Source organism: Oncorhynchus nerka, linkage group LG2, assembly GCF_034236695.1.
Source record: "Oncorhynchus nerka isolate Pitt River linkage group LG2, Oner_Uvic_2.0, whole genome shotgun sequence".
Classification (NCBI taxonomy): domain Eukaryota; kingdom Metazoa; phylum Chordata; class Actinopteri; order Salmoniformes; family Salmonidae; genus Oncorhynchus; species Oncorhynchus nerka.
In genome coordinates, this window is record NC_088397.1 from 101,619,447 (window position 1) to 101,633,679 (window position 14,233).

At 43.2% G+C, this 14,233-nt stretch overlaps 1 protein-coding gene across 1 annotated transcript in view; it reads left to right on the forward strand.

Moving 5' to 3' along the window:
• The first annotated feature begins 3,005 nt into the window (after nucleotides 1-3,005).
• Nucleotides 3,006-14,233, forward strand: part of LOC115127014 (IQ motif and SEC7 domain-containing protein 1-like) — a 70,405-nt gene continuing 59,177 nt past the window's right edge. The window contains exons 1-3 of the mRNA XM_065004769.1: nucleotides 3,006-4,367; nucleotides 12,756-12,917; nucleotides 13,587-13,709. Of these exons, the coding sequence (XP_064860841.1) occupies nucleotides 3,007-4,367; nucleotides 12,756-12,917; nucleotides 13,587-13,709 (1,646 nt within the window). The 5' untranslated portion in view covers nucleotide 3,006. The remainder of the gene's footprint in view (nucleotides 4,368-12,755; nucleotides 12,918-13,586; nucleotides 13,710-14,233) is intronic.

The window sequence follows — 14,233 nt, forward strand, 5'->3', positions numbered from 1 at the left end:
TCTGTACCGGTACCCCCTGTATATAGCCTCCACATTGACTCTGTACCGGTACCCCCTGTATATAGCCTCCACATTGACTCTGTACCATAACACCCTGTATATAGCCTCCACATTGACTCTGTACCATAACACCCTGTATATAGCCTCCACATTGACTCTGTACCGGTACCCCCTGTATATAGCCTCCACATTGACTCTGTACTGGTACTCCCTGTATATAGCCTCCACATTGACTCTGTACCAGTACCCCTGTATATAGCCTCCACATTGACTCTGTACCGGTACCCCCGTATATAGTCTCCACATTAACTCTGTACCGGTACCCCCTGTATATAGCCTCCACATTGACTCTGTACTGGTACCCCCTGTATATAGCCTCCACATTGACTCTGTACCGGTACCCCCTGTATATAGCCTCCACATTGACTCTGTACTGGTACCCCCTGTATATAGCCTCCACATTGACTCTGAACCGGTACCCCCTGTATATAGCCTCCACATTGACTCTGTACTGGTACCCCCTGTATATAGCCTCCACATTAACTCTGTACCAGTACCCCCTGTATATAGCCTCCACATTAACTATGTACCAGTACCCCCTGTATATAGCCTCCACATTAACTCTGTACCAGTACCCCCTGTATATAGCCTCCACATTGACTCTGTACCGGTACCCCCTGTATATAGCCTCCACAATGACTCTGTACCAATTTGATGGAGTGCTCACATACAGCCATTCTGTGTTGAGCTGTTAAGAAAGAAATAGATATTACTATATGCTTAATGTAGAGTTATTAATGTAACTTTAGTAGTTCTACAAACGTTGGGCTATATGTTTAGATGTACAATACATTGTAAGGCTGCATGATGGGACTCCAATGATGATTTGAAAGAAGGCACAAGCTCTGCTTTGTTTTTTTTGCACACGCTACATCCGTCTCTCATTCACAATTCGACAACCACTCTATGTCCAAAACTTAAACGAGCATAACTTTTAAGTTCACGTTTCATCTTGATTTGTTCCAGAGGGTAATTGCTTTTGCAGCATCGGATCATTAAAACAACAAGAAACATACAAAACATTAACATTTACCTGCATTACAAAGATACAGTTATAGTGACTACAATTAACTAGTACCTCATGTCATAGGGCTGACAGCCACCAGTACAAATATATATATACAGTTCTAATGATTGACATTAGCATCAGCACAAAGGTATAGCAATCCAAATAAGTAAAGTGCAATAGTTCTGGAGGACCGGTACACTCAGCTGTCTCCATTTCAGAGGCAATAGACAACAATAGGCTATTATAGCCAGCAATGGCTGTTATGCCTTAATTCTGCCGGACCCCAGGAAGAGTAGCTGCTGCCTTGACGGGAACTAATGGGGATCCATAATAAACCCCAGGAAGAGTAGCTGCTGCCTTGACAGGAACTAATGGGGATCCATAATAAACCCCAGGAAGAGTAGCTGCTGCCTTGGCAGGAACTAATGGGGATCCATAATAAACCCCAGGAAGAGTAGCTGCTGCCTTGGCAGGAACTAATGGGGATCCATAATAAACCCCAGGAAGAGTAGCTGCTGCCTTGGCAGGAACTAATGGGGATCCATAATAAACCCCAGGAAGAGTAGCTGCTGCAGGAAGTAACGGGGATCCATAATAAACCCCAGGAAGAGTAGCTGCTGCCTTGGCAGGAACTAATGGGGATCCATAATAAACCCCAGGAAGAGTAGCTGCTGCCTTGGCAGGAACTAATGGGGATCCATAATAAACCCCAGGAAGAGTAGCTGCTGCCTTGGCAGGAACTAATGGGGATCCATAATAAACCCCAGGAAGAGTAGCTGCTGCAGGAAGTAACGGGGATCCATAATAAACCCCAGGAAGAGTAGCTGCTGCCTTGGCAGGAACTAATAGGGATCCATAATAAACCCCAGGAAGAGTAGCTGCTGCCTTGGCAGGAACTACTGGGGATCCATAATAAATATAAATACAAGTGTAACTTTAGTATGCCTACTATGGTACCATGTTACCCTGTTACTGTGTTACAGTTACTATGCTACTGTGCTACTGTGTTATCGTGTTACTGTGTTACAGTTACTATGCTACTGTGCTACTGTGTTATCGTGTTACTGTGTTACAGTTACTATGCTACTGTGCTACTGTGTTATCGTGTTACTGTGTTACAGTTACTATGCTACTGTGCTACTGTGTTACTATGCTACTGTGCTACTGTGTTATCGTGTTACTGTGTTACAAAACCATAGATCTATTCTATATGTGTTTGTTAATTTGTTATTTCCCTAAATGTGTGGGCATGTATACTGAGCATTCAACACTTTAACAACATCTGCCCTTTCAGACTGACCAGGTGACTCCAGGTCAAGGCTATGATCCCTTGTTGATGTCACCTGTTAAATCAACTTCAATCAGTGTAGATGAAGGGGAGGAGAAAGGTTAAAGAAGCATTTTTAAGCCTTGAGACAATTCCACATGGATTGTGAATGTGTGCCATTCAGAGGGGAATGGGCAAGACAAACAATTTTACAGCTTTTGAATGAGGTATGGTAGTAGGTGCCAGGCGCACCGATTTGTATCAAGAACTGTAACGCTGTTGGGTTGTTCACGCTCAACTGTTTCCGTGTGTATCAGGAATGGTCCACCACTCAAAGGACATCCAGCCAACATGACACAACTGTGGGAAGCATTGGAGTTAACATGGGCCAGAATCCCTGTGGAACCCTTTCAACACTGTTCTGAGGGCAAAAGGGGGGGGTGGGGGTGCAAATCAACAATAGGAAGGGGGGGGGGGGTGCAAATCAATAATAGGAAGGTGTTCCGGATTTTTGCTATACTCAGTGTATGTCACATAGTAATTTGAAATGGCTTGTAATGTAAATGAACATGTAAAGGGATAACCAAACTTCTCATGCTGTCGATTGATTGATTGATTGGTTGATTGGTTGGTTGATTGATTGTCTTCTCTCTCTCTCCTCCAGGTGGAGATGCTGGAGCGTAAGTATGGAGGCCGTTTCATAACGCGTCATGCGGCCCGCACCATCCAGACAGCCTTCCGCCAGTATCAGATGAACAAGAACTTTAAACGTCTCCGCAGTTCCATGTCCGAGAACCGCATGTCCCGACGTATCGTCCTGTCCAGCATGAGGATGCAGTTCTCCTTGGAAGGCCCTGAGAATGTTCATCAGTCGTCCTTCCTCACCGACAACGGAACCAAACACCTGGGGGCCCTGGTCCAATCAGAATGCAGCTCTGACCCGGGGGGTGTGGTCCCAGGTACTATGAAGTCATCTGTGGTGGCCCAGAACGATGACTTCACTGACGCTATAACAGAGCTGGAGGACGCGTTCTCCCGTCAGGTCAAGTCTCTGGCCGAGTCGATAGACGATGCTCTGCATAGTAGGAGTCTGCACAGGGAGGAGGGGGGGCCAGGAGAGACGAGGCAAGGAGGGAGAGGACACCCTGACCTGGACAAAGACCGAGACAGAGAGCTGTTCTCCTACCAGGTCAAACCCTCCTCACACAGCAGTGCGGAACACCACAAACTGGATGAGATGACAGCATCATACAGCGATGTGACTCTCTACATCGATGAGGAAGAGCTGTCCCCTCCTCTTCCTCTGTCTCAGTCCCTGGACCATTCCTACTCTCCTCTCCCTCTGTCTCAGTCCCTAGAGCGCCCCTACACCCCCCTACCATCGGTAGACCGGCCCTCCTCCAAAGAGTCGGAGCTGCGTTTGCGTTCTCTCTCCTGGTCGCTGGTCCATAAGGATGATAAAGGTCAGGGGTCAGACACCTCCTGCCGCAGCACACCCTCCCTGAAGCAGCAGGAGCAGAGGCTTAGGGTGAACCGCCTCCCGCTGCTGACCATCGAGCCGCCCAGCGACAGCTCTGTGGAGCTCAGTGACCGTTCCGACCGCTCCATTCCGAAGAGACAGAAAGCCTACGCTCGCCAGCCCATTAGTCAGCCAGCCAGCCCCAAACATCCCCCTCCTCACCCCTCCTCCTTGTCTCACCCCCGTGGCCTGCCCCCCAAGGGAACCTCCTGGGATGAGGATGCTCCCCGCTACCGGCCACGCGCACTAGAGGCCCACCTGGCGATCGACGGGATGGCTAACCGGCAGAGCAAGTCAGAGTCGGACTTCTCAGATGGGGACAATGACAGTATCAACTCTACATCTAACAGTAATGACACTATTAACTGCAGCTCTGAGTCCTCCAGTAGAGAACAGACCCTCAGAAAACAGACCTATCACAAAGAGACACGCAGCAGCTGGGACTCACCGGCCTTCAGTAATGATATCATCAGGAAGAGACACTATCGTATCGGACTAAACCTGTTTAACAAGTAGGTTCAGGACAGAGGCACACACACTGAAGTCTGAGTTAAATTACCTAGTCCTTATCAGTGGTTGTAATCAGAGATCAGTGGTTGTAATCGGAGATCAGTGGTTGTAATCGGAGATCAGTGGTTGTAATCGGAGATCAGTGCTTGTAATCGGAGATCAGTGCTTGTAATCGGAGATCAGTGCTTGTAATCGGAGATCAGTGCTTGTAATCGGAGATCAGTGCTTGTAATCAGTGGTTGTAATCGGAGATCAGTGCTTGTAATCGGAGATCAGTGCTTGTAATCGGAGATCAGTGCTTGTAATCGGAGATCAGTGCTTGTAATCGGAGATCAGTGCTTGTAATCAGTGGTTGAAATCGAAGATCAGTGGTTGAAATCGAAGATCAGTGGTTGTAATCGGAGATCAGTGCTTGTAATCGGAGATCAGTGCTTGTAATCAGTGGTTGAAATCGAAGATCAGTGCTTGTAATCAGAGATCAGTGGTTGAAATCGGAGATCAGTGCTTGTAATCGGAGATCAGTGGTGGTAATCGGAGATCAGTGGTGGTAATCGGAGATCAGTGGTTGTAATCGGAGATCAGTGCTTGTAATCGGAGATCAGTGCTTGTAATCAGTGGTTGAAATCGAAGATCAGTGCTTGTAATCAGAGATCAGTGGTTGAAATCGGAGATCAGTGCTTGTAATCGGAGATCAGTGGTGGTAATCGGAGATCAGTGGTGGTAATCGGAGATCAGTGGTTGTAATCGGAGATCAGTGGTTGTAATCGGAGATCAGTGGTTGTAATCGGAGATCAGTGCTTGTAATCGGAGATCAGTGCTTGTAATCGGAGATCAGTGCTTGTAATCGGAGATCAGTGCTTGTAATCGGAGATCAGTGCTTGTAATCGGAGATCAGTGCTTGTAATCGGAGATCAGTGCTTGTAATCAGTGGTTGTAATCAGTGGTTGTAATCAGTGGTTGTAATCAGAGATCAGTGGTTGTGATCAGAGATCAGTGGTTTTAATCAGAGATCAGTGGTTTTAATCAGAGATCAGTGGTTTTAATCAGAGATCAGTGGTTGTAATCAGAGATCCGTGGTTGTAATCAGAGATCAGTGGTTTTAATCAGAGATCAGTGGTTTTAATCAGAGATCAGCAGAGATCAGTGGTTTTAATCAGAGATCAGTGGTTTTAATCAGAGATCAGTGGTTTTAATCAGAGATCAGTGGTTTTAATCAGAGATCAGTGGTTGTAATCAGAGATCAGTGGTTGTAATCAGAGATCAGTGGTTTTAATCAGAGGTCAGTGGTTTTAATCAGAGATCCTTGGTTGTGATCAGAGATCAGTGGTTGTAATCTGTGGTTTTAATCAGAGATCAGTGGTTTTAATCAGAGGTCGGTGGTTGTAATCAGAGATCAGTGGTTGTAATCTGTGGTTGTAATCAGAGATCAGTGGTTTTAATCAGAGATCAGTGGTTGTAATCAGAGATCAGTGGTTTTAATCAGAGATCAGTGGTTTTAATCAGAGATCCGTGGTTTTAATCAGAGATCAGTGGTTGTAATCAGAGGTCGGTGGTTGTAATCAGAGGTCGGTGGTTTTAATCAGAGGTCGGTGGTTTTAATCAGAGGTCGGTGGTTTTAATCAGAGGTCGGTGGTTTTAATCAGAGGTCGTGGTTTTAATCAGAGGTCGGTGGTTTTAATCAGAGGTCGGTGGTTTTAATCAGAGGTCGGTGGTTTTAATCAGAGGTCGGTGGTTTTAATCAGAGGTCGGTGGTTTTAATCAGAGGTCGGTGGTTTTAATCAGAGGTCGGTGGTTGTAATCAGAGATCAGTGGTTGAGTTCAGTGATTGTAATCAGCATCCAATCAAAATGTATTTGAGATTATTCCAAACATAGGGTGCAAGGAAAAGAAAGGCAGATTTACCTAACTCTGTAGACACCGAAGGAGTCACACCTTGTGAACGGGTGACGTTAGGTAAGTCGGAAGCTTATGAAGCAGGGCTTTGGAAACAAGAAGAGCGTAGTGATGTGATCTATTTGACTTTAAAGAGGTCCAGACAACATTTTGCAGTGATGTGTAACAAAACTGCCTCTGTGATAACACGAAGGGTGCTGTGATAAACGTTATCCAGGGACTTAAGAGTAGAAGCAGCTGCACATTGATAAATAGTATCACCATAATCAAGAACAGGTAGACAGGTTGATAAATAGTATCACCATAATGAAGAACAGGTAGACAGGTTGATACATAGTATCACCATAACAACAGGTAGAAAGGTTGATAAATAGTATCACCATAACAACAGGTAGAAAGGTTGATAAATAGTATCACCACAACAACAGGTAGAAAGGTCGATACATAGTATCACCACAACAACAGGTAGAAAGGTCGATACATAGTATCACCATAACAACAGTTAGAAAGGTTGATAAATAGTATCACCATAACAACAGGTAGAAAGGTTGATAAATAGTATCACCATAACAACAGGTAGAAAGGTTGATACATAGTATCACCACAACAACAACAGGTAGAAAGGTTGATACATAGTATCACCATAACAACAGGTAGAAAGGTTGATACATAGTATCACCACAACCACAACAACAGGTAGACAGGTTGATAAATAGTATCACCATAACAACAGGTAGAAAGGTTGATAAATAGTATCACCATAACAACAGGTAGAAAGGTTGAAAAATAGTATCACCATAACAACAGGTAGAAAGGTCGATACATAGTATCACCACAACAACAGGTAGAAAGGTCGATACATAGTATCACCATAACAACAGGTAGAAAGGTTGATAAATAGTATCACCATAACAACAGGTAGAAAGGTTGATAAATAGTATCACCATAACAACAGGTAGACAGTTTGATAAATAGTATCACCACAACAACAACAACAGGTAGACAGTTTGATAAATAGTATCACCATAACAACAACAGGTAGACAGGTTGATACATAGTATCACCATAACAACAACAGGTAGAAAGGTTGATAAATAGTATCACCATAACAACAGGTAGAAAGGTTGATACATAGTATCACCATAACAAAAGGTAGAAAGGTTGAAAAATAGTATCACCATATCAACAGGTAGAAAGGTTGATACATAGTATCACCATACCAACAACAGGTAGAAAGGTTTATAAATAGTATCACCATAACAACAACAGGTAGAAAGGTTGATACATAGTATCACCATAACAACAACAGGTAGAAAGGTTGATAAATAGTATCACCATAACAACAGGTAGACAGGTTGATAAATAGTATCACCATGACAACAGGTAGAAAGGTTTATAAATAGTATCACCACAACAACAGGTAGAAAGGTTGATACATAGTATCACCATAACAACAACAGGTAGAAAGGTTGATACATAGTATCACCATAACAACAGGTAGAAAGGTTGATAAATAGTATCACCATAACAACAGGTAGAAAGGTTGATAAATAGTATCACCATAACAACAACAGGTAGAAAGGTTGATACATAGTATCACCATAACAACAACAGGTAGAAAGGTTGATACATAGTATCACCATAACAACAGGTAGAAAGGTTGATAAATAGTATCACCATAACAACAACAGGTAGACAGGTTGGTACATGGTATCACCATAACAACAGGTAGCCAGGTTGATAAATAGTATCACCATAACAACAACAGGTAGAAAGGTTGATAAATAGTATCACCACAACAACAACAGGTATACATTTTTATACATAGTATCACCATAACAACAGGTAGAAAGGTTGATACATAGTATCACCATAACAACAGGTAGAAAGGTTGATACATATTATCACCATAACAACAGGTAGACAGGTTGATACATAGTATCACCATAACAACAGGTAGACAGGTTGATAAATAGTATCACCATAACAACAACAGGTAGACAGGTTGATAAATAGTATCACCACAACAACAACAGGTAGAACGGTTGATACATAGTATCACCAATACAACAGGTAGACATTTTGATACATAGTATCACCATAACAACAGGTAGAAAGGTTGATAAATAGTATCACCATAACAACAACAGGTAGAAAGGTTGATAAATAGTATCACCATAACAACAGTTAGCCAGGTTGATAAATAGTATCACCATAACAACAACAGGTAGAAAGGTTGATAAAAAGTATCACCATAACAACAACAGGTAGAAATGTTTATGCATAGTATCACCATAACAACAACAGGTAGAAAGGTTGATACATAGTATCACCATAACAACAGGTAGAAAGGTTGATACATAGTATCACCATAACAACAGGTAGAAAGGTTGATTGATAAATAGTATCACCATAACAACAACAGGTAGAAATGTTGATAAATAGTATCACCATAACAACAACAGGTAGAAATGTTGATGCATAGTATCACCATAACAACAACCGGTAGAAAGGTTGATACATAGTATCACCATAACAACAGGTAGAAAGGTTGATACATAGTATCACCATAACAACAGGTAGAAAGGTTGATTGATAAATAGTATCACCATAACAACAACAGGTAGAAATGTTGATAAATAGTATCACCATAACAACAACAGGTAGAAATGTTGATGCATAGTATCACCATAACAACAACCGGTAGAAAGGTTGATACATAGTATCACCATAACAACAGGTAGACAGGTTGATACATAGTATCACCATAACAACAACAGGTAGAAATGTTGATGCATAGTATCACCATAACAACAACAGGTAGAAAGGTTGATACATAGTATCACCATAACAACAGGTAGAACGGTTGCTGTAATAGTGGTTGCTGTAATAGTGCTATGCCCAGGCCTAATCCCTGAATGGTTTACATTGTGGTTGCTGTAATAGTGCTATGCCCAGGCCTAATCCCTGAATGGTTTACATTGTGGTTTACATTCAACACACATTTCTCAGATAAAAAAAGCAAAGTTGTACATTTACCAAGGATTCACGAATCTTAGCTACATATGGACTCCTGGAGATGGAAGATAATTATGGAGTGGCAGCACTTAAGCGGTTTTCCATACTTCCTGATTACATTTACATTTACATTTAAGTCATGGTATCACCATAACAACAGGTAGCCAGGTTGATAAATAGTATCACCATAACAACAACAGGTAGAAAGGTTGATAAATAGTATCACCACAACAACAACAGGTATACATTTTTATACATAGTATCACCATAACAACAACAGGTAGAAATGTTGATGCATAGTATCACCATAACAACAACCGGTAGAAAGGTTGATACATAGTATCACCATAACAACAGGTAGAAAGGTTGATACATAGTATCACCATAACAACAGGTAGAAAGGTTGATTGATAAATAGTATCACCATAACAACAACAGGTAGAAATGTTGATAAATAGTATCACCATAACAACAACAGGTAGAAATGTTGATGCATAGTATCACCATAACAACAACCGGTAGAAAGGTTGATACATAGTATCACCATAACAACAGGTAGACAGGTTGATACATAGTATCACCATAACAACAACAGGTAGAAATGTTGATGCATAGTATCACCATAACAACAACAGGTAGAAAGGTTGATACATAGTATCACCATAACAACAGGTAGAACGGTTGCTGTAATAGTGGTTGCTGTAATAGTGCTATGCCCAGGCCTAATCCCTGAATGGTTTACATTGTGGTTGCTGTAATAGTGCTATGCCCAGGCCTAATCCCTGAATGGTTTACATTGTGGTTTACATTCAACACACATTTCTCAGATAAAAAAAGCAAAGTTGTACATTTACCAAGGATTCACGAATCTTAGCTACATATGGACTCCTGGAGATGGAAGATAATTATGGAGTGGCAGCACTTAAGCGGTTTTCCATACTTCCTGATTACATTTACATTTACATTTAAGTCATTTAGCAGACGCTCTTATCCAGATTAGATTTAAGATATGGGTTACATTTACATTTAAGTCATTTAGCAGACGCTCTTATCCAGAGCGACTTACAAATTGGTGCGTTCACCTTATGACATCCAGTGGAACTGGGGGTGAGAAGGATTACTTTATCCTATCCTAGGTATTCCTTAAAGAGGTGGGGTTTCAGGTGTCTCCGGAAGGTGGTGATTGACTCCGCTGTCCTGGCGTCGTGAGGGAGTTTGTTCCACCATTGGGGGGCCAGAGCAGCGAACAGTTTTGACTGGGCTGAGCGGGAACTGTACTTCCTCAGTGGTAGGGAGGCGAGCAGGCCAGAGGTGGATGAACGCAGTGCCCTTGTTTGGGTGTAGGGGGGCAGCACACTTGAGAAGACCTGGCTCCAATTGGTTAGTCCCTGTGGAGTTCTTGGTATCTATTGCAAGTTAGGCATCAAGGACTTCTTTTTCTGTGAATTGCCGAAGTGCAAAAAACTTCCCTACCATTTTCAGAGTTAAACTCTTTCAAAAAGATTGCCATCAATGTTTTTGCAATTTTGTCCATAATGGGGCCAGAGTCTGAATTTGTTTGTTGGGCAAAGAGAAGGAAGTACAACCCTTCAGAGATTTTACCGTTTTCCAAAATGTTGACGGATTGAACCAGGGACCCTCTGAAAACATTAGCAACTGCATCCCACAATGCTTTGTTACTTATCTCTCCACACAAGCCGTGGCACTTGCAGAACCAGGGAAATAACTACTTCAAGGCCTCAGAGTGAGTGGTGTCACTGATTGAAACGCTACTAGCACACATCGCTAACAAGGCCTCAGAGCGAGTGGTATCACTGATTGAAACGCTACCTAGCACACATCGCTAACAAGGCCTCAGAGCGAGTGGTATCACTGATTGAAACGCCACTAGCACACATCGCTAACAAGGCCTCAGAGCGAGTGGTATCACTGATTGAAACGCTACCTAGCACACATCGCTAACCAGGCCTCAGAGCGAGTGGTATCACTGATTGAAACGCCACTAGCACACATCGCTAACAAGGCCTCAGAGCGAGTGGTATCACTGATTGAAACGCTACCTAGCACACATCGCTAACAAGGCCTCAGAGCGAGTGGTATCACTGATTGAAACGCTACCTAGCACACATCGCTAACAAGGCCTCAGAGCGAGTGGTATCACTGATTGAAACGCTACGTAGCACACATCGCTAACCAGCTAGCCATTTCACACCGGATACATCGGCGATACATTGATTACTACTAAAGACATATTGCCAATATTTTTAGCCACGTCTTACAGAAGGATTGGACGGACTGACTGACTGTGTTATTCTGTGTAAGTGCGTGTGATTGAACTGAGTGCGTGTGATTGAACTGAGTGCGTGTGATTGAACTGAGTGCGTGTGATTGAACTGAGTGCGTGTGATTGAACTGAGTGCGTGTGATTGAACTGAGTGCGTGTGATTGAACTGAGTGCGTGTGATTGAACTGAGTGCGTGTGATTGAACTGAGTGCGTGTGATTGAACTGAGTGCGTGTGATTGAACTGAGTGCGTGTGATTGAACTGAGTGCGTGATTGAACTGAGTGCGTGTGATTGAACTGAGTGCGTGTGATTGAACTGAGTGCGTGTGATTGAACTGAGTGTGTGTGCCTCTGTGTGATTTGGACTGAGTGTGTCTGTGTGTGATTTGAACTGAGTGTGTGTGTGTGTCTTTGTGTAATTGGACTGAGTGTGTCTGTGTGATTGAACTGAGTGTGTCTGTGTGCGATTGGACTGAGTGTGTGTGTGTCTGTGTGTAATTGGACTGAGTGTGTGTGTGTCTGTGTGTGTGTAATTGGACTGAGTGTGTGTGTGTGTAATTGGACTGAGTGTGTGTGTGTGTAATTGGACTGAGTGTGTCTGTCTGTGTGTAATTGGACTGAGTGTGTCTGTCTGTGTGTAATTGGACTGAGTGTGTCTGTCTGTGTGTAATTGGACTGAGTGTGTCTGTCTGTGTGTAATTGGACTGAGTGTGTGTGTGTGTAATTGGACTGAGTGTGTCTGTCTGTGTGTAATTGGACTGAGTGTGTCTGTCTGTGTGTAATTGGACTGAGTGTGTCTGTCTGTGTGTAATTGGACTGAGTGTGTCTGTCTGTGTGTAATTGGACTGAGTGTGTCTGTCTGTGTGTAATTGGACTGAGTGTGTCTGTGTGATTGTGTTTAATCTTGATGATTGTTGATCTACTTTGATTTGCTTTATGGGCCATTAAGTTGCTTTAAAAGAGGAGTGCTCCCCAGCCACCTCCCTTCTATCTTCTCTCAGGGAACCCCCTATAGACCAGCAGGAGCTGAACCCACCATTACCACCCCCTACTCCCTCACCCCATTCCCAGCACCCCACCCTTTTCCCACCCTCACCCCAAATCATGCATCTTCTCTTATACATATTCAGACAGAGAAATGCAGGATTATGATAATGCTGTCTTCTCTGTCTCTCTCTCTGTCTCCCCCCTCTAGGAAGCCAGAGAAGGGTTGTCAGTACCTGACGGATCGAGGGTTTGTCCCAGACACTCCAGAGGGAGTGGCTCACTTCCTGCTCCAGAGGAAGGGCCTGAGCAGGCAGATGATTGGAGAGTTCTTGGGGAACAGGCAGAAACAATTCAATAGAGACGTCCTGGAGTGAGTCAGTGTGTCTCTATGTCTCTGTATCAACAAGACCAGCTACATAGACTGTATGTGCAAGACCAGCTACATAGACTGTATCAACAAGACCAGCTACATAGACTGTAGCAACAAGACCAGCTACATAGACTGAATCAACAAGACCAGCTACATAGACTGTATCAACAAGATCAGCTTTAGAAAAATCACAGCAGTAAACCATCATCCCTTTCCCAACAAATCCTTCTTCTTAAACACCATGTTGATGCTACTCTTTAGATTGATATAACTCCCTCAGCTCTGTCTTTTATTTCTCCATTCACCTCTCATCTGTTAACATAAACAGCTGGTCATTTATATATTTCAACGAGCAGCTGGCCCATGTTGACTCCATTGCTTCCCACAGTTTGTGTGGTGGACCATTCTTGCTACACACAGGAAACTGTTCATGTTAGCATGCAAAAAACAGCAGCTTTCCAGTTCTTGAGACAAACCGGTGCACCTGGCACCTACGGCAATACCCCATTCGAAGGCACTTAAATATTTTGTCTTGCCTTTGTCTGGGTACAGTACAGTATGTCTTAGAATCAGAAGTACATATGTCTCCTTGATCATATACCAATGTTCTCTTCTCCAGTTGAATGAATAGTATCTACTGTATGTTCATACCAATGTGCTCTTCTCCAGTTGTGTGGTGGATGAGATGGATTTCTCGGCCTTGGAACTAGATGAGGCTCTCAGGAAGTTCCAAGCTCACATCAGAGTCCAGGGAGAGGCCCAAAAGGTGGAAAGACTCATAGAAGCATACAGGTAACACTAACCCTATATACTACGACACCACTTTTTTATTTTTTTACACACCTTTATTTATCTAGGCAAGTCAGTTAAGAACAAATTCTTATTTTCAATGACGGCCTAGGAACAGTGGGTTAACTGCCTGTTCAGGGGCAGAACGACAGATTTGTACCTTGTCAGCTCAGGGATTTGAACTTGCAACCTTTCGGGTACTAGTCCAACTCTCTAACCACTAGGCTACCCTGCCGCCCCTGCCGTCTCTCTAACCACTACCACCGTACCATCACACCACTACCACAATACTACCACACCACTACCTCAATACTACCACACCACTACCACAATAATACCACAGTACTACCACTACAACGATTATACCACACCACAACCACTGCCACAATACTACCACACCACTACCACAATACTACCACACCACTACCACAATAATACCACAGTACTACCACTACAACGATTATACCACACCACTCTACTACCACACCCCTACTGCACAACCACCACAAAGCTAACACAGCACTACC